The sequence below is a fragment of the Equus przewalskii genome, chromosome X, assembly GCF_037783145.1.
Source record: "Equus przewalskii isolate Varuska chromosome X, EquPr2, whole genome shotgun sequence".
In the NCBI taxonomy this organism is placed as follows: domain Eukaryota; kingdom Metazoa; phylum Chordata; class Mammalia; order Perissodactyla; family Equidae; genus Equus; species Equus przewalskii.
In genome coordinates this window covers 30,784,056-30,806,591 of record NC_091863.1, presented here as the reverse complement: position 1 = coordinate 30,806,591, position 22,536 = coordinate 30,784,056, and the positions used below count along the sequence as shown (strand labels likewise).

The window sequence follows — 22,536 nt, the reverse complement described above, 5'->3', positions numbered from 1 at the left end:
CAACATGTATAGTTTTCAAAATATGTTGAGCAAAAAATGCCAATTTCAGAATGATATTTGCAGTATGATAAAGTTTAAAGACGTACAAAACCAATATATAATATTTACGGATACTGTGCATAGGAAGTTAAGTTATAAATCATGCATGAAAATGATAAACTTTGAAATCATGACAGAGAAGGGTCACATGGTGCCTGAATTGTACTAATGTTTCATTTCTTAAAGAGAAAAAAAGATAATTCTGAGGCAAACGATGTCATGTGAATATTTGATAAAGCAGGCAACGAGGTATGTGGGTGTTATCCTCTACTACTGTCTATATGTTTTAATATTTTGAAATACCAATATTTTCAATTAATGTACAAAGAAAAATATCTGCAATTAGTAAGTGAGTGGATATTACAGACATTTTGTGTGGTTTTCAGCAAGGCCTCCAGAATAAAAACAAAAAACAAAAAGAGCCCTCTCATGACATCCTTGCGGACAAGTCAGAAAAAAGTTGTATGCTGATACGAGTGCAGTTAGATGGATTTGCAACTGGATAAGCAATCTGTACTGACATCCTTCACGACTTCCTTTCAGGCTAAAGGGCATTTGTCAAGGAGTAAGCAAGGCTGTCTGTGGCTTTAGGGCTGCCCTAGTCTCACATTCTTGTCAACTATTGGATGAAGACATAAACCTGTAGCAGGGACAAAACTGGGAAGACAAGAGAATCATGATTCGAAATTATCTCAACAGGGTGATACCCTGGGCTTGAATCCAAGAAAAGGAAATATAACAAGAAAAAATATCAAGCACTACCCTTACATATTTAAAAATATACTGTACAGGTACAGAATGGATAAATCTTGGCTTAGCTGCTCTCAGTATGAAAAAAGAACTGGGAGAATTTACCAGACCATCCATCAATATAAACCAACTGTGTGATTCAGCTCCTCTAAAAGCTACAACATTTTGGCATATAAATAAAATCACGGAGTTCAGATTAAAGCAAAAAATTAATAATAAAACAGTCCTGCTGCTATCAGCTCTCGTCAAAATAAGTCTGCCATATCACATGCAATAATAAATGCCATGTTTTAAGAAAAAAAGTAACAAGTCAGGTTGATTCCCAAGTATAGTGACCTTGATGGCTACAAAGCATGCCATTAGAGAAATGATTGGAGGATCTGGAGAATGGAAAAGAAAAAGGAGACAAGATAGCTGTGAATATTTGGAGCTTTGCCATGTGGTAAGGGGAGTAGATGTGTTAGTGTTGCTTTATTTGGAAAAATCTGGTCTAACCATCAGGCTAAAGATTAAAGGAGGCTGATTTCCATACAGTACAAGTGAAAATGCTCTACTTAGTAGTATCAACTTGGTGGAGTGTTATCAAGAAACAGATTTATTTTTCCCCCAATCTCCTCCCAACTGTGCTTTGTGGAAATAGAATGTGGCAGAAGTGACTGTGTCCCACTTCTGAGCCTAGACCACAAGAGGCTCTGCAGCTCTGCATGCTTTGACCCTCTTAGAGCCCTGCCACCAACAGGCTAACCCAGTTGGGAAGTAGAGACCACACAGAAGTGAGCCATTCCAAGTGCAGCTACTCTAGACCAGTCATTTCCAACTGATCCACAGGCTGAGTGTACACTCACGTGCAAGCTCAGCCAAGATCATCCTAGCCTGGCCCAGACCAGGACTTCCCAGATGACCTATAGACTATTGAGAAACAATAAACGCTTATTGTTTAAACCACTAAGTCTTGGGTAGCTTGTTACTCACAAGAGCTAGCTGATACGGTGGAGACCTTTTGTGTCCTTTCCAGGCATATGGTACCACAGTCTCTACTCACCCTGGGCTATTCCCTCAAGTCTCCCTCCTTCAGAAACCTACAAAGGAGAAGCAGACTTCAGTCTCTATGGCTCACGCTCCTAAACCCCAAGATATACACAATAAGCTATTTCTGAGGGAAGAAGCAGTGGGCTGGGCCTGTGGGTTCCCAGCTTAGAAGGCAGGGAGCTAAGTGCTTGCCTATCCATGTTGTGAGCACTCTTCATCTTGAAACCCCACTTTAGGTCGCTTCTGGGAGGGGAGGGAGTGGCCTCTCACTATAAATCGCATATTATAGAAGTCCCTATTCTCTCACCCCTTCCCCTCACGTATTTCCTTATAGAATCTGGGGATGGGGGTGTGGGGGGTTGATTGTGGTAGGACTAGTTTGTCACTCTTGGGAAATCTTGAAAAAAGGAACCTAGTCAATTTTTAATGGCTTTTTCCCTGAATATGGTATATCCAGCAACCTGGGTCTGATGTCATTTCTGGGGGAAAAGGAAAAGTTCTACTTGATTTATTATACAAGGAAGAATGTTCTAACAAGAGTGTTTTATCAATGGAACACTGCCTTTTGAGTACTGAGAGCTCCACTGTTGAATATAATCAGGCAGAGGCTGGTGGACCACCTTTCAGGGACAACAAGGAAGGAATTTAGTCAGATATGATGACCTCTTAGATCCCTTCCACCTCCTAACATTCTATAACTCCACGAGAAGCAGTGTTGGCTAAAAGACTATCAATGGGTCAAGCATCCAAAAATCTGGGTTTTGGTCTTGGCTCTGGGCCCTTAAACTTCCTGTGTTGCAGATACTATAGGCCTCCCACTTAACTGGTATCCTTCCTCCATTCTTCCTTGAAGGCAGAACTCTAATTTTGAGTACATGCTCATGTGTTCAAGGAAGATGACTGCAGGTTTGGCCTCTGGAGTAAATCAAGATTTGTACAGACCAGTCTCCTATATATTTTTGTGTCACAAATAGAAATAATAATATTTGCATGGTGTATTCACTGGGTATTATAATTGGATGAAGTGGATCTATGCATTCCAGGCCCTCCCAGCTACTCTGTAGAGACAAGAGCATCTGTACCTCAGAGGCATCTGTAACTCCACTTTCTATTCCTGTGGCTAGGGACTGGTTTAACATGCACATCTGACCCATGTCTGGCCAACAGAACTTGAGTAGAATTCTGCTGCAGGAAAAGGTGTTCCTTCTCAATAAAAAGAAGTACGCAAGAAGAAACCTCCCTCTTCTTCCTGACTTGGTCATGCCTGCATGTGATGTCTAGACCTATAATAACCTGCAGACATTTTAAAACACGGCCCCCCAAATTCTTTGAGATTCCTCCCATCAAGAAGTAGGGTCTGTGTCTCTTCTTCTTGAATCTGAGATCAGGTGACTGTTTGAATAAAGGAATATGGCAAAAATGACTCTGCCAGTTTCTGGGCCAACATATTAAGAAACAGAAAACTTCTACTTCATGTCTCTTGGAACACTCACTCTTAAGACCTAGCTGCTATGCTGTGAAGAAGCCAAAGAGAGGCCCACATGGAAAAGAACCAAGGCCTCCAGCCCTCAGCCCCAGCTAAGCAACCAGTAGGAAACACAGTACCAAACTGCCAGCCATGTGAGTAAGCCTTCTTGGAAGTGGGTTCTCCAGCTCCCAGTCAAGCTGCCCCAGCCGATGCCACATGGAGCAGCGAGCAGACCCTGCTGAGACTTGCTCAAATTAAAACTTCGTGGACAAAAAAAATGACTGTTGTTATTTTAAGTCAAAAAGTTTTGCGGTGGTTTGTTATGCAGCAATACATAATGGATACAGAGTCCTCTTGCAATCACGAGGGGAGACAGACACAGAGAGAAAATGTCTAGGTCCTTGATGACACTGTTGTGCCGATAAATTAGCCAATCATGGGATCACTCTGCCTTTAAATTGATTATATGAGGTAATTTTTTTTTTAAATTTTAAGCCACTTTTAGTTGGGTCTTCTATCACTTGCAATGGCAGTATCTTAAATGATACCCCCTGTTTTTTCATCTGTAAAATGAGATTAATGTAATTGTCCTGCTCTTTACTTTTCACCATTCACTGACCAAACATTGAGAACCCACATGTACTGAACTGGGCATGCACAAATGAATAAGACAAAGACCCAAGGCTAGCCCAGAAGCTCGTGCCGGACCACTCTCCCAACCTCCAACAAAAACTAAAAAATACTGATTGTGGAAGCATGAAAAACACAGATAAATAGAAAGAAGAAAAGAATAACCCATAACCTCACTATCCCAAGACAACAACTAATTGACATTTCACTGTAATTCCTTTCAGACTCTTTTTGAAGTCTTTATGTTGTGTATATGTGTGCGTATGTGAACGTGAGCATGTATGTGTGTGTACACATGTGCAAAAAACTGAGATGTTGCAGCAGAAATTTATAAGCTTATATCATACAAAGCACTACACATACACATACAGCTATCCTGCAAATTCCACCCCATGTGCCTCTAAGAATGTATGAGTTAAAACTATTATCTTTAGTTCATAAAATGCAGTTGGTCCTGGAAACAGGTAACAAATTAAATCAATTTTTTTCTGAAGCTAGACAAGATGTGTAGCCAAGGTACATCTCTGAGCAGTGACCTGAAAATTGAAGAAGAGGAGAAGCTTCTTAACTCATTCTATAAAGTCAACATTACCCAGATACCAAAACTAGACAATGCCAACCCCAAAAAAGAAAACTATAGGCCAATATCACTGATGAAAATCAATGCAAAAATCCACAACAAAACACTAGCAAATCATGGGGCCCACCCTGTGGCATAGTTGTTGGGTCCATACACTCCACTTCAGTGACCCAGGGTTCACAGGTTCAGATCCTGGGCGTGGACCTAGCACCACTTGTCAAGCCATGCCATGGCAGTGCCCCATATGAAGTAGAGGAAAACTGGCACAGATGTTAGCTCAGCAACAATCTTCCTCAAGCAAAAAGGGGAAGATTGGTAATAGATGTTAACTCAGGGCCAATCTTCCTCACACACACAAAAAAATACTAGCAAATTGAATACAACAATACATTTAAAAGGTCATATATCATGATTAAGTGGGATTTACTCCAGGGATGCAGGGATGGTTCAACATCAGCAAATCAATCAACATGATACACCACATTAACAAAATGAAGAATAAAACTCATATGATCATCTCAATAGATGCAGAGAAAGCATTTGACAAGATACAGCATCCATTTATGATAAAAACTCAATAAAATGGGTATAGAAGGAAAGTACCTCAATATAGGCCATATATAACAAACCTACATTTAATATCATTCTCAATGGAGGAAAACTTAAAGCTATAGAGGGATAGCTTTAAGAACAGGAACCAGACAAGGATGCCACTTTCACCACTCTTATTTAACATAGTATTGGAAGTCCTAGCAAGAGCAATCAGTCAAGAAAAAGAAACCAAAGGGATCCAAATTGGAAAGGAAAAGTGAAACTGTCACTATTTCCAGAAGACATGATTTTATATATAGAAAACCCTAAAGAATCCACCAAAAAACTTTTAGAAATAATAAATGAATATGGTAAAGTTGTGGGGTACAAAATCAACATACAAAAATCAGTTGTGTTTCCATACACTAACAATGAAGTAGCAGAAAGAGAAATTAAGAATACAATCCCATTTACAATTGGAACAAAAAGAATAAGATACCTAGGAATAAATTTAACCAAAGAGGCGAAAGACCTGTACACTGAAAACTATACAACATTGTTGAAAAAAATAGAAGACACAAAGAAATGAAAAGATACTCCGTTCTCTTGGATTGGAAGAATTAATATAGTTAAAAATGTCCATACTTCCTAAAGCAATCTACAGATGCAATGCAATCCCTATCAAAGTTTCAATGACATTTTTCACAGAAATAGAACAAAGAATCCTAAAATTTATATGGAATAACAAGAGACCCCTAATAGCCAAAGGAATCCTGAGAAAAAAGAACAAAACTGGAGGTATCACATTCCCTGATTTCAAAATATACTACAAAGCTAAAGTAATCAAAACAGCATGGTACTGGCACAAAAACAGACACACATCACTGGAACAGAATCAAAAGCCCAAAAATAAACCCACACATCTAATGAACAGCTAATTTTCAACAAGGGAGCCAAGAACATGCAATGGAGAAAGGAAAGTCTCTTCAATAAATGGTGTTGGGAGAACTGGACAGCCACATGCAAAAGAATGAAAGTAGTCCATTATGTAATATTATACACAAAAATTAACTCAAAATGGATTAAAGACTTGAATGGAAGCCCTGAAACCACGAAATTTCTGGAAGAAAACATAGGCGGTATGCTCTTCAACATCGGTCTTAGCAGCGTATTTTCAAGAACCATGTTTGATCAGGCAAGGGAAACAATAGAAAAAGTAAACAAATGGGACTATATCAAACTAAATAGCTTCTGAACAGCAAAGGAATCCATCAACAAAACAAAAAGATAACCTAACAATTGGGAGAAGATATTTGCAAACCATATATCTGATAAGGGGTTAATATCCAAAATATATAAAGAACCCATACATCTCAACAACAAAGAAACAAACAACCCAATTAAAAAATGGGCAAAGGACCTGAATGTACATTTTTCCAAAGAATATATACAGATGGCCAACAGGTACATGAAAAGATGTTCAACATCACTTATTATCAGAGAAATGGAAATCAAAACTAGCATGAGCTATCACCTGACTCCCATCAGAATGGCTATAATCAACAAGACAGGAAATAACAAGTGTTGGAGAGGATGTGGAGAAAAGAGAACTCTCATACTCTGCTGGTGGGAGTACAAACTGGTGCAGCCACTTTGGAAAACAGTATGGAGATTCCTCAAAAAATTAAGAATAGAATTACCATGATCCAGCTATTCCACTGAAGGATATTTATCCAAAGAATATGAAAGCACGAATGCGTAAAGATATATGCACCCCTATGTTCATTGTAGCATTATTCACAACAGCCAAGACTTGGAATCAACCTAGGTACCCATCAAGGGACAAGTGGATAAAGAAGATCTGGTACATATACACAATGGAATTCTACTCAGCCATAAGAAACGATGAAAGCTGGCCATTTGTGACAACATAGATGGAGCTTGAGAGTTTTATGCTAAGCGAAAAAAGTCAGAGGGAGAAAGTTAAATACTATATGATCACACACACAAGACAAAAACAACAACAAACACACAGAGACAGAGATTGGATTGGTGATTACCGGAGGGGAAGGGGGGAGGGAGGAGGGCGAAAAGGGTGATTAGGCACCTGTGTGGTGATGGATTGTAATTAGTCTTTGGGTGGTGAACATGATGTAATCTACATAGAAACAGAAATATAATGATGCACACCTGAAATTTATACGTTATAAACCAATGTTTCTGCAATAAAAAAATATACATATATATCTTTAAGAATTCAAATTTACATAATTTATGTAAATCTTTGATAATCATGACTAGTATAATATTTTGGGTTTCATGAAAACCATCTTCTCTGATTTATCAGTGTTGAGTATAATACAAGCTTACATTTTTATGCCTCTTGAGTATATTTTTCCTAAACTTATATAGATTTATGATCAAAAGAGCTAGAATTACTCCTACTGAATATTTAAGATTATGAAAAACATCAATTTATGTTGAAGCAAATTAAATCATTGTTCTGATGAACTTGTATTTCCACAGTAATGAGGTTTCGTGGTACGTCACCTTGAAGAGCATTTCCAAAATCTTTAGATAACAAGACCTTGAACTAGTATTATAACGAGATAATTAATAGACGTTGAATGGATCGCATGATCATTTCTAAGTAAGATAGAATACTAAAACATTGACTCCTAAGCATAATTTCAGTTTACATACTTTTGCTTCCTATTGTATACACTACAAAGAGCTTATATTTTTGGGTTTGTAATAAACATGTTCATTTCTGCCATGTTGTAAAACTGCATGAGGGAACTGTATGGCTGAATAAAGCTGGGTTGAGTATATTCATGAGCTCTGCTAAAATGACAGAAATTCACAATTATCCACCCCCTAGTTTTCTCCGTGAAATACAAGTGAGCGCTTAAAAGTTATAATTAACATATTTGAATGAGACTCTACATGAATGAGACTCTACTAAGTGTCTCAAGATAAAGAGACTTTTTTTTTAAATTAAGGGCAAAAAAGAGAATGTTTCTGTCCTGAAGTAAAATGACTTGTTCCAGAATGGGAAAGAGGAAAAAAAACCTGAATGACTTGAGAAAGCTGCAGGTTTGTGGAAAGAGAATCTGAAAAGGGACACAAATTTGTATTAAAACTTTACCAAATCTGGCTCAGTTTTGAAGGGTTTTGTAACTTGTAAGACTGTCAAAAAGAGATTGTGGGTCCTTTAGAATCAAATATTACATTTAAGCAAACCTAGAATTTATTTGTTCTCTGTGAAAATGAAGACGTTTGCTTGGATACTGGTCTGCTCCTAATAAGAGGTTGTAAAAGGTTACTCCGCATCTGTATTCATTTCCTATGGCTTCCCCTACAAATTACCACAAACTTGGCAGCTTAAAACAACACACATTTATTCTCTGACAGTTCTGGAAGTCAGAAGTCCAAAATCAGTTTCACTGGGCTAAAATCAAGGTGTCAACAGGTCAATGCTCCCTCCAGAAGCCCTAGAGAGGAATCCCCTTTCTTGCCTTTTCTAGCTGCTGGAGCTGCATTCCTCGCATTCTTGGGCTGGTGGTCCCTTCCTCCAGCTGCAAAGCCAGCAGTGTAGCATCTTGCTTCAGTCCTCACATTGTCTTCTTCCTCTTGTAGTCAAATCTCCTTCTGCTTCTCTCTTATAAGGACACTGCTGATTACATTGAGGGCCCACCCGGGTAATCCACACTGCTCTCCCGATCTCAGTCTCTTTATCTGCAAAGGCCTTTTGCCATGTAAAGTAACATTCACAGGTTTGGGGGGTTAGAACCCGAATATTTTCAGGGTCATCATTCCGGCTCCCACCTCACCTTCTATGTAATTAGTTCAAACAGCGGGTATTCTAGATCTCACCATGAGAACACTGTGTGATGACTTCATCACGACCTTGATTAGTCTCTTTAAAATAAAAGAAAACATAAGTCTTGCATTTACAAATGTGTTAATGATTTTTGTATGTTTATTTAAATATTGTATTGTCACTTTAATTAATGAATACTCAAGCTACAATCTTCACTTACTCAGGTACCCAGGTTCCTATCTTAATTCTCAAAATCTCCCGGAAACTTTTAAATTTTGCCTGCCAACATTGAACCCACAATTAAAAATGAAATAAAACTTCACAACACCTTTTGCACTTAAAACTGTCTTTGAGATTTGCCAGAGGCCCCTAGAGAGTAAAAAAAGATTTATTCTTTCACCTTATAAAAAGAGAGGTGTTAGACAAAATTAGCTCTAATTGCTATGTTAGCATTCATTCGTTGCATGAGAAAAAGTCAAATCAAAAGAGGTATTCAGCCTTCCCTAGATTAAATTTGAATAGGTAAAATATTTCATTTCAATATTTCAGAAGTTCTATGCTACATGCAAAGTTCCTGGAGATTTGTCAGCACCCTTACTGTCTATTAAATGTTTATAATTATCAGAGTCCTGCTGGTGCTTCCCCTGATCATATTAGGCAACAAAATTATAGTGTTATCAGTCATAATTTCAGTAATTTTTAAAAAATAGTTGGACACAACTTTCCTTTTTAAATTTTACTAGCAACTTCTAGACCAGTGCTTTTCAAATGAGGATGTGCACCAAACCTTTCTACGGATCTTTATCAAAATATAGATGTTTAAAATCTACTCCTGACTTCTTTGAAAATAGGTTTAATCATTATGCTTATATATTTTTCTCCAAAACTCTTCTTTTGGGTTGGCTTTATTATCCTATTTCACATGTCAGAAAAAATTTCCTCCTCAGTTGTATTATTTTCATTGTGCACTCCCGCCAGATTTTTCACTTGTGAAAATTATCACAAGTCATAAGTGACTCACGGGCATTTGCAGTCTCTGCCATCTCCAGATGGTTTACTATCTACTCTGATGCTTTTTCTGAAGGCCCTACAGTCAGCGACAGAAGAGCAGCACTCTGGAAAAAGACAGTAACTCAGGTACTTCAATGAATATGCTCTTGAACACAGGCTTCTTGATGTCACCACATAATCACCTTTGAGACCAGGTCAGTGGACAGAGTCAGAGTTTCAAGAACACCTTATTTGAGAAGGAGATGGGTTAATGACACGGCTATCACAATGTCCAGTGGAACAAGACCTAGGTTTGCAAAGGCCAAAGACCTGTTCTATAAAATCAGTCCTTTGGTCCTAACGTGTCTGGCCTCCAAATAAAACACAGTGAAAGTTCTTGAGAGTGAGTTGTTGAGAGTGCTTTCCTAGAAATCCAAGAGACTCTCACATCTCTGCATTGAAGAATTTAGCTTCTTTTTCCCAGAAGAGAGCATTAAATGCTTTCTGTACAGAGCCCGCCCATTTCTCAGGATCTAGGAGAGGAGGGGCCTCAACAACAGGTACAAGAACAGGACGTCACATTTGCTGTTCTACCCACGGGCATGTGACCTCGGGAGAGCTGATTACCATCTCTGGGCCAAAGTGGCCTCAGCTGAAAAATGGAGACCCTAAAAAATAATCCCTGTCCTCTGAGTTCCACTTACTCACTTTCAGTAGAGACCTTTTCTTAGGAAAAGATCGTAGACTGGTAATTATAATACTTCAAGCCAACATCTGAAATAATTTAGTCCAACTTCCTCATTTTACAACCACAGAAGGTGACGTGCCCCAAGTAAACCACACTTACAGGAGACCAGAATCCAGTTTTCCTCCCTCTTCTTTCACTATTTTGTCCCAATATATGCTGAAGACTCTCTTCCACAGTCAAGTTGGTGCATGCCTTTCATCCATCCTTCTATTTCAGGACCCAAATCTCTCACAACCACGGTATCCAACCTGCCCCCTGCTGCCCACTGGGTCCCTTTAGCAGATTTTGCTTTAACAAAAGAAGTTCAGAGGTATTTTCCCCACAGTGACTCGAGAACCCTAAATAAGAAAGACCAGTCTTCTGTGTTCATGAGGGACTCTGGAGGAGAAACGCTAAACAAAACACCAAATGCAGTCCTTAGATTTAAACCCATACTCCTAAAAGAATGAAATAAAATAGAACAAATTCATTATCCCAATCATTTGAACTGCGGGTCATGAACTGGTATTTGTCAAAGAACTGTTTGTTACTGGTCAGTTACAAGAATGAAAATTGGGAGTCAGCATTTAGGAAGATTTATAGCAATATGGCTTTACCCCAATATTTAAGTGAGTGGGTTCATCCACTGACCAGGGTCTATACTAGTCCTGGTGGTGTTGCACTCAAGTGATGAATCAAATGTGAGCTGTATACTAGTCATACACAATAGGACCTCATATCAGTTCATAAGGAATGAGAACAAGGAAAACAGATAATACTGGCCCTATACCAAAGATAGTTTGAGAAGCACTGCACTATATTCTGTCATTAAATGAGACAATTGATCGCTCTGAACACTGTTAACTTAGAATTAATTTGTGTGGGAGTAACAAATTCAAGTATCTATAGTGGCCAGACAGTTATTATAAGTGAGTGAAGTGGGTCAGACATGAGATCCAAAAGAGAGGAGTGGAAAACCAGAGGCCCGATCTTAATGGGGCAGCACCCTGTATCTTCAGTTGACTGGAACCACATGGATGCCCAGATATTTTGATTTCACAAGAGAAGCCACAAATCCAGATACTCAGGTAAAAAGTTCTTAAATGTAAGTAGCTTATTAATCTTCTTTTAAGATGTCTATGTAGGACTGACAAACCCATCTGCTGTCCAGATTAGGTCTGTAAGCTGCCATTTTGCAATCTGTGCTTTAGGAAATAATGTATTAGAGGTGAATAGAAGGTCCCTCATTTTTTTTTTAAGATTTTATTTTTTCCTTTTTCTCCCCAAAGCCCCCCAGTACATAGTTGTATATTCTTCGTTGTGGGTCCTTCTAGTTGTGGCATGTGGGACGCTGCCTCAGTGTGGCTTGATGAGCAGTGCCATGTCCGCGCCCAGGATTCGAACCAACGAAACACTGGGCCGCCTGCAGCGGAGCGCGCGAACTTAACCACTCGGCCACGGGGCCAGCCCCAGGTCCCTCATTTTTAATCCTATTTTGAGGGTCCAAAGGCCCTTTCTAAAGAGTCAGGCAGTCTCCCTCTGGCCACATCCTGCAGGATTTATCAGATTCAGGGACGAGGGGAGCCTGGGCCTTCAAAATGCCTGTCTCCAGAGATTGCTTTCAGTGGGAGGCCAGCCTAGTTTCAAGGCGTGGGTTCACACCAACATCAAACCAACATTACCCTCCAAGTTTCCCTCAGGCTCGACTCTTGGGTTCATCTCTTCTCATACGTGATGTTTCCTCCTGTGTTGACCTGTGTCTTGTGGTCATGTGCCTGCCCCTGACACTGCTTTTGATCACAGGCCTGGTTTGGAAGCCACACCCTCCCCAGCCCCTGTCCCTACTCACTCCAGTTTTAGTTTTCTCATGGTGTCTTCTCCGCAGGGCCCAAGCTAGAGCAAATCCTTCCTCACCATCCCCCTATGCATCTTTTCGAAACGCACAAAAAGTCTAAACTTGGGCGGCTCATCCTTTCCCAAGGGCAGTGATTCTCACTCTCCGCCTACCTTCCTCCCCTGAGTGTGGGACCCCCGTGCACGTGTAGGAGGGGGATTTGGCAAGGTGCCGCATTTAGACCGATGCTATCCTCACTGTGGCCCCCTGCTTCCTGTGAAATCCACAAGCACAGCTGGAGCACAACTCCTAAAGGGATGGCAGTATTGCTCTGCCTCCTTCTCCCACATCCGTGTGACTCTGCCGAGGACTTGCCAACACGAGGTCATTAAAGCTCAACCTCCAAACTCCACCTGGGACATCAGAGAGTCTGAAGGAGCCCAGGAAGCCTGGCTCCCTACAGGTGTCACAGTGACCATTAGTTTCTACTACTGCATGGACTGTAAGGTGACACCTGACCACAAAGACCTGCTAACTCGACATGGTGTATCCACCTCCTATGGCTTCTCCGGCCTTTAATTCCTCAGGTGTGCCTTCCAGAGAAGTATCCAGGACACGATGTTTAGTTCTAGAACGAACCATAGCCATAAGCCAAAATCCACAGCTGTTCTTTTTTTTAATGTGGGACAGCTATTTAATCAACCAACATATCAAGATCTTAGTATAATGACTGATTCCCTGGCACTGCCCACCCTGGAGGCACTCCCTGTTTGCTGAAGGACACTGGAATATGAGAAACCATGCCCTAGACACAAAGATGCCCCACTTCAGGGATGGGGTGGCAAAGCTGGTGCTTTCATGTGATCAGCTGAAGGTGACTCTCCACCTGCAGTTGCTGGGGAGAGGCCTGCTCCCGACTCACATGCACAGAAGATCTTGAACAGCTGAACTTGGCTAAGGCTGGGAGGGCTTCATGGCTCTCTAGAACAAAGCACAAATCTGTGGGGTGGACATTTGACAACCAGGCTTCTGTAAATATCTGGTGGGATGGCATTATGCGGCAAGAAAAGTTTCTTGGATTTATACAGGCACATATTCCAACAAGCTCTAAGCATAACCCAACACTTATTCTCAGGACCCTCCAGTGAAGTAGGCAAAGGCAGAGCCAGCTCCAGGCTTTAATAAATGGTGGAAGGAGGCAGAGAGACGGTGAGTCACCAGGCAGAGGGGAGCAGAGAGGAAACCAGGGTGAGGACTGTCTGCTTCCTGGATGCACCTCTGCCTTCTTCCTCTGATGGCACTCTTCTGTCTCTCCACAAAGTGGCCTAAACATCCAGCAACCACCTGAGAACCAGGCCCAGCGGCACATGGGGAAGCACACCTAAATATCTTGTCTACAAGGAGGGAGATACATGCAGCTATTTTTTAAGGGCACACTGTGTGTCACACAGCAGTTTACTGACATGTGTTGACTTAATCTTTGGGAAAACCCGAAGATGGAGGAACTCTTATTATCCCCATTTGACTCATGAGGAAACTGCTGGTCAGAGGAAACAGATGAATGTCCAAGATCACACAGCCAGAAAGTGGTGAACTGGGACAGCCAACCCAGGTCCTCTGATCCCATTGTTGAAGCCGGCTGGGCAGCCTGTGACCAGCCCTCTTTGACAGGCCAGGAGGCTGCATAGGGTGGCCCTGGAGGATCCTATGAGTAGGTGACATTCTCAGATGTTGACACTCATAGGGGAGAGGTTTTTTACAACACTTTATGTGACTTTTTTTAACTTAACATAGCACATGAAAGTGTTTATAAGAATTATATGTACTTTTGAGTCTATTATTTGGGACAGAATTTACATAGAATATATTATACATCTTAAAACATGTATTCAGCCACTGATAACTCTTTGTTACTCTTATCAAATATATGATCATAAACAGGTTGGGTTTTTCACCTGAGAATGAGATTAATAAATATGTTTATAATGGAGTAATTTATAAATAAATCAATTCATTAGTAATAATCATTAAGAACTTCTTGAATTGCCTGTCTTAGGCCAGAGAGTAGGTTTTGCACACTATTACTATTTAATTTCCTGGTATCCACAAGAAAGGACAGAAGGACATGCTCCACAGAGCAACACAGCACTAGCTAATAATCCCCTTCTCAAGTCCTTTTCTGGAATGAGGCGGGGTATAAGTGAAATCAACCTGACGATAATTCCTCTTATGCATATTCCTTTATGGTTTCCCCACCACTCCTCAATCTTCATGTAAAGCCTTTATCCCTATGTCTGTTCTTTGGATTCTCTTTTGAGTTGGTTATAACATCTGCCGGTTCCCTAATAAGTTAAATAGAATCTTTAAAACATGTTCATTTAAAGAAAAAGTCTGAAATTGAAAGCAAAAACATACCTCACAAACCTGTCCCTTCTCCAGGATGCTTCACCAACACAAATGGGGATTCATGGCTACAACTGCCCATATCAGGAACCTGGGAACCATTTTTGACGTCTCTGCCTCACTTTCTCATTCAATTAATCATTATATCGTTCCACTTTTATATCATTAATATTGCTCCAATAGTCCACTCTTACTATTCCAGCCCAAGCCATTACCATCCTCATCTTGAAAACTGTGGCAGCCCACTGACTGGCCTCCCTGTTTCTCTCCTCACTCCCTTCCAATCCATTTTGCAGAGTAATCAGTTTCTACAACTAAACCTGATTGTGACACAGTGTTGTTTAACACTCATCAATGCCTTCCCACTGTCTCAGGGGTAAAGTTTGAAATAATACTGGGATAAAAGCTCTTCCCTGCTTTACCTTGACTTTACTCCTCCTCCTCATTTATCAGGTTTTAGTTTAAACTTAAGTTCCTCTGGGAATTTTTCCGTCATCTCCCAGACTTGGCTAGATTCTCCCAATATACCCTCACACAGGACTTTCACTTTGCAGGACTTGCCTGAAATAAAATCAATATATGACTAATTATTTGTTTCATGTTTGTCTATCCTCTTCCAAAAGGACAGGGGCCTGTCCACTTTATTCACCACTTTATCCTCAGAGCCCAGCAGAGGGTCAGGAACACAGAACATATTCAATAACTATTCATCACATTTATGACTAAGTTCACATAAATCTAATCCCAAATTCTCCCTCCTCTGGTGGACAATGAGTACCATTTCCCTCTTCAGTAAGATGGAGATAATCTTATCTACCTCACAGGGATGCTGTGAAAATGAACATAACAATACCAATCATGGTGCCTGGCACCAATCAAGGGTTTGAGCAACAGTTATTATTACTATCAATATTACCACCTTGAGTGGAAGAAAGAAGGGCATTTTGAGATCTGGGAAGGCCAAATGGCAGGCTGCAGGGGCCTTCACGGAGCATAGTACCTCGGTGTGCTCACCTGGGTCTCAGTCCAGTGCATCCTCCAAGGTCCACAGACTTGATCATGCCCCTGCTGAGAGCTGACTAGACCCTGGAAGTCTCAGGATGGTCAAACTCTCCTAAGACTAAAGCTCATAATCAGTGTCCATTATTCACTGACTATGATAAATAACTCTCCAATAGTGTATGATTCCAATTAAATGAAATAGTAGAATAGGCAAATCCATAGAGACAGAAAGTAGATTAGTGATCACCAGGGCCTGGGGGAGGGGAAATGAGGAATGATTGCTAATGACTATGAGATTTCTTTTCAATGTAATGAAAATATTCTAAAATTAGATAGTGGTGATGATTGCACAACATTGCGAGTATCCTAAAATCCACTGAATTGTACACTTAAAAAGGGTGAATTTTATGTTATATGAATTATACTGCAATTTAAAAAAACCTCTCCAGTGGACCCTGTGGCTGGCTCCAACTTCTCTCCCTGAGGCCAAGCTCTGCTGAGGCCAAATTCATCAATGTTTGCTCAGTGAGCACAGAATCAGAGAGAGAAGGTTATAGACTTTGAACGTTGAATAGGGTCAGGTTCTGATGGACTTTATGTCCTTCTCCTGTCAAGAATGGACATTTCTATTGGTCTGGACCTTGTTTACATGGTATGGCAGATACAGTTAGCTGCCTATTTAATATCCATTCTTGCCCTTATATCTTAAGAAAACATGATTTTGTTCTGGGTGGCAATGGGCCTAACCCTAGGCAGCTCATGACTAGTCTAAATGCGGTGTTCCCAAACTTTGCTGATGATAAAAATCACCCAGAGCACTTGTTTAAAACACAAAAGAGAAATAAAATAAAAAGACATCTTGGGCTCCTAGCCCAGACCTGACAAATCACAATTTTCAGGGATAAGGCCTGGTAATCTGTAAATTTTCAACAAGCCACCCGACCCCCGCCGGCCCCGAGGTGACTCTAACCGTCATCAGGGAAGTTTGAGGAATACTGGTCTAAGCCAATGGGGCAATCATTCTTATGCTCGGCTGTCCTAGCATTTCTTGCATCTAGGTGACCATGTAACCAGTTCTGGTCAATGAAACCTAAATAAAGTCTATTAGGGAGGTTTCTGGGAAAGCTTTTACTTACTAATTAAAGGAAAAATACACTCACCCTTCTGCCTTCACCCCTTCTTCCTACCTTGAACGCAGCTATGATGGTTGATGCTGCAGTAGCAACCCAAGAGAAAGGCCGAAAGAATTGCAGGGTCATAAACTTGGCCATTGTGAGCAGCTAAAGTAATGCCAGCAACTGCCTCTCTCCAATTTCTTGTTAGATAAGCAAAACAAACCCTGGGTTGTTTAACCTTATAGTCAAGTGTTCGTCCCTTGCATCAAATGCATTCCTAATCATGTGATAGACACTATCAATGTTTGCCTCTGTGACACACCCCAGCCTGTGCTCCAATTTAACCTGCCTCTCCCCGTCTGAGGAAGGGATTCCTTCCCCAGATATATTAGGGCAGCGATTAGGGTTAGTGAGGACATGCACAAATGGCAGCCATCTATATTTTTAAGAGGACCATGTCCATTTTCTTTCTCCACATATATTTGATTTATTGTTTAACTCTCAGAGGACTTATATTTTTCCAAGTTCTTGGGGGACATCTCACAGATATTCTTGGTGACACTGACATTTTATGAGACAGGTTTTATTTTCCTGAAAAGAATTCTGTTGGAAAAACTATAATGAGGGTTGGCAAACTTTTTCTGTAAAGAGTCAGACAGTAAATATTTTAGGCTTTGTGGACCATGCATTCTCTGTTGCAACTACTCAACTCTGCTCAAAACAAAAAAAAGCAGACATAGACAATAGGTAAATAAAAGGGCAGGCTGGGTTCTAATAAAATTTCACAAAAACAAGTAGTATCTGATCGAGCCCATGGGCTGTCGTTTGCCAACCTCTGAACTACAAAACAATCTTTGTTTTCAAAAACTTGAGGAAAGAATACATTGGATTTACTTATAAAAATCAAACAGGCTGTTGCTATATCTGGTCTCTCACTGTGTCCCGGCCATATGGGAAAACAATGGACTGGGGCAAGGGGATAGTGGCATGTAGAGGACTCACCTTGGTCAATGCCCATTCCACTTAGAAGTCCTAGAGAACAAGGATGCTGCTATATTTATTGAGCAGCTACTGTCTGCCTGGGACTGTGGCAGACATTTTCACATAAATGTTAATCCACCAAGATTTAAGACTTCATCTCAAGGTCCTGATGTACCTTAAGAATCATAGTCACTCTGAGGTAACCTGGATAACGGAGACAGCTGTGACACGCAAATACCCTGTGACTTAGCCGTAAATTAAGACATTTTACCATTCAGCCAAGAATATAGGTGGAAAGAGGATAATCCTGCGGGAAGGGGAATTAATAAGAGTGATTTATTTTAAAAAATTCCAATTTCAGTGTTATGTTAAATATGCATTTTCTTCAACTTAAGGCTTTTAACTCATTTTTGCTTATCTATATAGTATAACTTACCAGAATACCTGGTTTTTATTTGCCCACAATATTAATATTTGGGGGGGGGGTTATTTCCTCTTTTCGTATGAAAATTTTTCACTTGTGTCCAATGCATGTAGAGGTTTTTTTGAAATCAGGTTTATCCAAAACCTGCCCTCCATTTGATGGCGTGAGAATAGCCCAAAGGTTAGAGAACTCTGTTCATTTGAAAGCTGAGATACCCATTCGGACTTTAAGAAGGCAGGAGAGTGCTCTTGATTCCATCATTCACCACAAAGGAGCTGGTACAACCAACTGTCTCAGATGGTTGAGAATGATCACCGGATGACAGAGGCAAAATCTGAAGAGGCCCAGCCTCTGGCAGCTATATTTTCAGCCTACAGAAAGCTGTATTTTGCAAACTGGTCACAGCAGTGAACTTCTAGAACTTTGCCATTCCCCAACAAGAGTCAGAATTTCCTCCCCTCCCCTTCCCTTGAACCTCGACAGGACTCCTGAGTGCTTCAACAAAGAAAATGCAGCAGAAGTGATGTCCCATGACTTCTACGGCTGGATCACAAAGGTGATATCCTTCGACCCGACCCTCCCTAGCTCTTAGGACACCCGCTGTTGAAAGCAGCCACCAAGCTGTGAGGAAGCCCAAACTAGCCTACACAGAGGGAAGAAATGGAGAAGTTCTGGGGCCTCCAGCAACAGCCAGAATCAACCACAAGAAATGTGAGCGAATGAGGCTTCCAGGGATTCTAGCCCCCCCATCTATGAGCCACCCCAACTGACACACAGTGGGGCACAAGTGAGCCTTCTTAAGCCCTGCCCAAATTGCAGATTCCTAAGCAAAATAAAACACTTATTATTTTAACTCATTAAGATTTGAGCTTGGTAACTGGAACACAGACGTATGAATTTCCCCTGAAACAAAACAAACTTTATGTTTTGCTCCCCATTTTCATCCCCAAATGCAGGCACAAATCAAAAATATACATACATCTCGTGATAGTGACTTTCCGTTGCAAGGTGCTTATATAGAGCTGCAGGGTCAGCTGGGGGGCTGAGCCGAGGAAAGCCTGGATCACCGATGCCCGGCTGAATGCAGATCGGTGGGTGAACAGCTTGCCCTCTGCTTGGCCCACTTCCCTCTCAATCTCCTCTGAGAGGCCATTTCTTGGCATCTGTCGCTTCTTGATGATGCTGACATAAGGCTCTTCAACGTGGTTTGACTGACAATAGATGCAGAAAACTTCAAAACACCTGGAAACAAATCAGCAAATCATGATAATCAAAGGCAGACAGGATTCTGTCTTTTCTCAGTTACCCTGCTTACACTTCGCCTCACTCTCAAAGCCTTGACTAGGCTGCTCTGGACTGTAGCCCCTCCTCCAAAATCATCCAATCCAAGGACCGGTTCTGAGCATGCAGTCCTCTTGAGGCCCTCCAGCAGGCCAACTGGAACCGAGTATGAATCAAATTGAGAGGTGACACTAAAGGCCACTGAGGCAAGGAAACCAACTAGAGATGGGAAGTGGCTCAGCCTCCAGAGCCACAGAAAAATGTTCACTTTCCCTTCCTGACACCTATCAGCTGTGCAGCCCTGGGCAAGTCATTTAACCCTTGAGCCCTTTCCCCCAATTATAAAGCAGAGATAGTACCTACTTTGCCACATTGTTATGGAGATAATATAGTATATGGGTATACAATATGTGTGTTTACACACACACACACATATATATATACACACACACAGACATATACTTATTTTTTCCACATCCAATAGAGGCCTGAAATCACCTTAGTTAAAGCAGCAGATATTGCTGGGAGATCCCCCAGCACAGAGCAGCCTGCCATCTAGCATTCCCCTGGAAGACTGCAATATATTACCTATCTCTCTGCTCTCACAGGTGCTTATGGGACATGATTAAAGTCAATCCTGCCTGGAGGCCTGCCAGCTATGTCTTCTTTGTGGAATTTCAAGCCTGCTAGAGATGGAGCCTTTTCAGACCGACAGAATACCTGGCTTTTAAAATTGGCTTTTCCTTTCTAGGTAATGGCATGGGAAGGTGGGGAGGGAGGAGGCATATTGATGTGTGCGATTTACTTTGAAGTGCACACACATATAAATGGATTGATGGATCGATAGAGGGATGGATGGATGTGTGAAATAAAAGGTTAATCGTGGAATCTACGTGGTAAGTACTTGGGTGTTCACTATGCAGTTCTTTCAAGTTGCCTTCTGCATGTTCAAAATTTTGCATATGGAAAAAATGTTTTTTTCCTAGGAATAAGAAAAATGCTCGTGGCCTCAGGTTTAAAAATTGTTAAAGGAAATTTTTATAACCACCTTATAATGCTGCCAGAAATTTTATGGCTTCACTTATTTTACTGTACTGTCGCCCTGAGGCAACTACGTCAACAAGAATACATTTACAATTTGAAAGAATAAAACTTGAAATAAGAGAGGAAATGCACGAACCTGTCTGGTGAGTACAAAGTGGACATATTTTATGATTATTACCTTCATTCATTTGTTCCTGGGAGAAAGAAGGCACATAGCGGTTTAGGTGTGTGTGTGAGAGAGAGAGAGAGAGAGAGAGAGGTTTGTCTGCTACACTTTGTCCAGTGGGGTCACGGACACTTCAACATATTACATGAAAACATATAAAACAGCCTGGACCAATTTATTCAGCTGAAAATAATGAAATTCAGGTTATGATTTCAAGTCCAGCTGATCCACCTGAATTTACTCTGAGGAAAAACTCTAATCCATGACTGAGGACTGTTTGAGGCCTGGCAACTTCACACTCTTGGGCCCCTGACGACAACAAGGACTAGAAGACAGAATAAACTGACCATGGTCTTTATTCTCAAATATGTGATGAATGCAGCCACACTTTGCTAAGTGCTGTGAAGAATGCAAAGACAGCTGGATACCCCTGCCTCAGTTAGAGGTGCTCACAATCTGAATGGGAAAACTGAACGTACACATAGTAAGGATAATAAATAATGAATACAACTTATATTTATATAGCACTTTCAGTTTATAAAATATTTCTCATATATTAACTCACTTAGAAAGAGCGCCTACTGCAAGAATTTGAATCATAGCATAATTTGTAATAGCAAAATTCTAGGAATACCCTAAAGGTCTCAAACTAAAACAAGGATTAAATAAATCATTGATTAAACAATGATCAAATAAATATATGTATCCAAAGAAATATTATCCAGTCCTTAAAATTGATAGTATAGACAGACATCTAATATATTAAAATGTTTATTATACTTAGTAAGTGAAAGGAGTAAATTACAATAGAATATATATAGAAAATTCCATTTTTTGTAAAAAGAAAATTACATATATAAAAAGATATACAAATCACACATACACACAGAGACACATAAACAGTGGAGTGCTTGAGTTGGCTCATACTGACTCAAGACACTGTTAAATCGGTAGGAATTTTGTGAGCCAGTTGTTAAACAACTAGTAGCTTGAAATAAGCCAGCATGGGAATATTTCATGATAGAAATGAACAAACACTACAAATCAGGGCTTTTTTTTCCCCAAGAGGCAGTTTACCAGCCTACGGTTATAAAAATATTAGTAAGGATATACAAAACGTTAAGAATTGTTCTCATTAAGCAGTCGAATTAGAGGTTTTTTTATTCTTATATTGTGCTTCTCTGTTTTCTGCTCTTCTGTCATTTTAACAACAAATATGTTTTACCTGAATAATAAAATCAAGCTTAGAATTTTTAAAGACTAAGAAAACAAACAGACAAAAGCAAGACCAGCCCATGCTAAGAGCTACATGAAATGAAGGTTCAGAGGAAAAAGCAAATCTCTTGATGCTGAGGAGGGAGCTGTATTAAATGGGAAGCATTTACAGAACTGTAGACAAGATGAAACTTGAGTGTCTACCAATGAAAACAAAAGAAGGCCCCAGAATGAGGTAATCACACAGGTGGTCCTGTGAGAGGTGGACCCCCTCATAATCTAGTCTTTTTCCCAACTAATACATTTTCTTAGCACAGAGTTTGACACATAGCAGGTGTTTAATAAATTTGTGAAAGGCTCCAAGACTTCCACTTCTTGTCATTACTGGTTAAGAAAACTGATGAGAAACAAACTACTATTCTTCCTGGAATTCTGCAAAACTCATCCAATTAGTCCAAATCTGTTGTTTTGTTTTTGGGGTTTTTTTTTTTTTTTGCTTGAGAG

The 22,536-nt window shown here is 40.4% G+C and overlaps 1 protein-coding gene across 1 annotated transcript in view; it reads right to left on the bottom strand.

The window, feature by feature from the left end:
* XK (X-linked Kx blood group antigen, Kell and VPS13A binding protein) overlaps positions 1-22,536 on the bottom strand; it is a 46,874-nt gene that overhangs the window by 19,935 nt on the left and 4,403 nt on the right. The window contains exon 2 of the mRNA XM_070606308.1: positions 19,306-19,568. Coding sequence (XP_070462409.1) covers positions 19,306-19,568 — 263 coding nt within the window. The remainder of the gene's footprint in view (positions 1-19,305; positions 19,569-22,536) is intronic.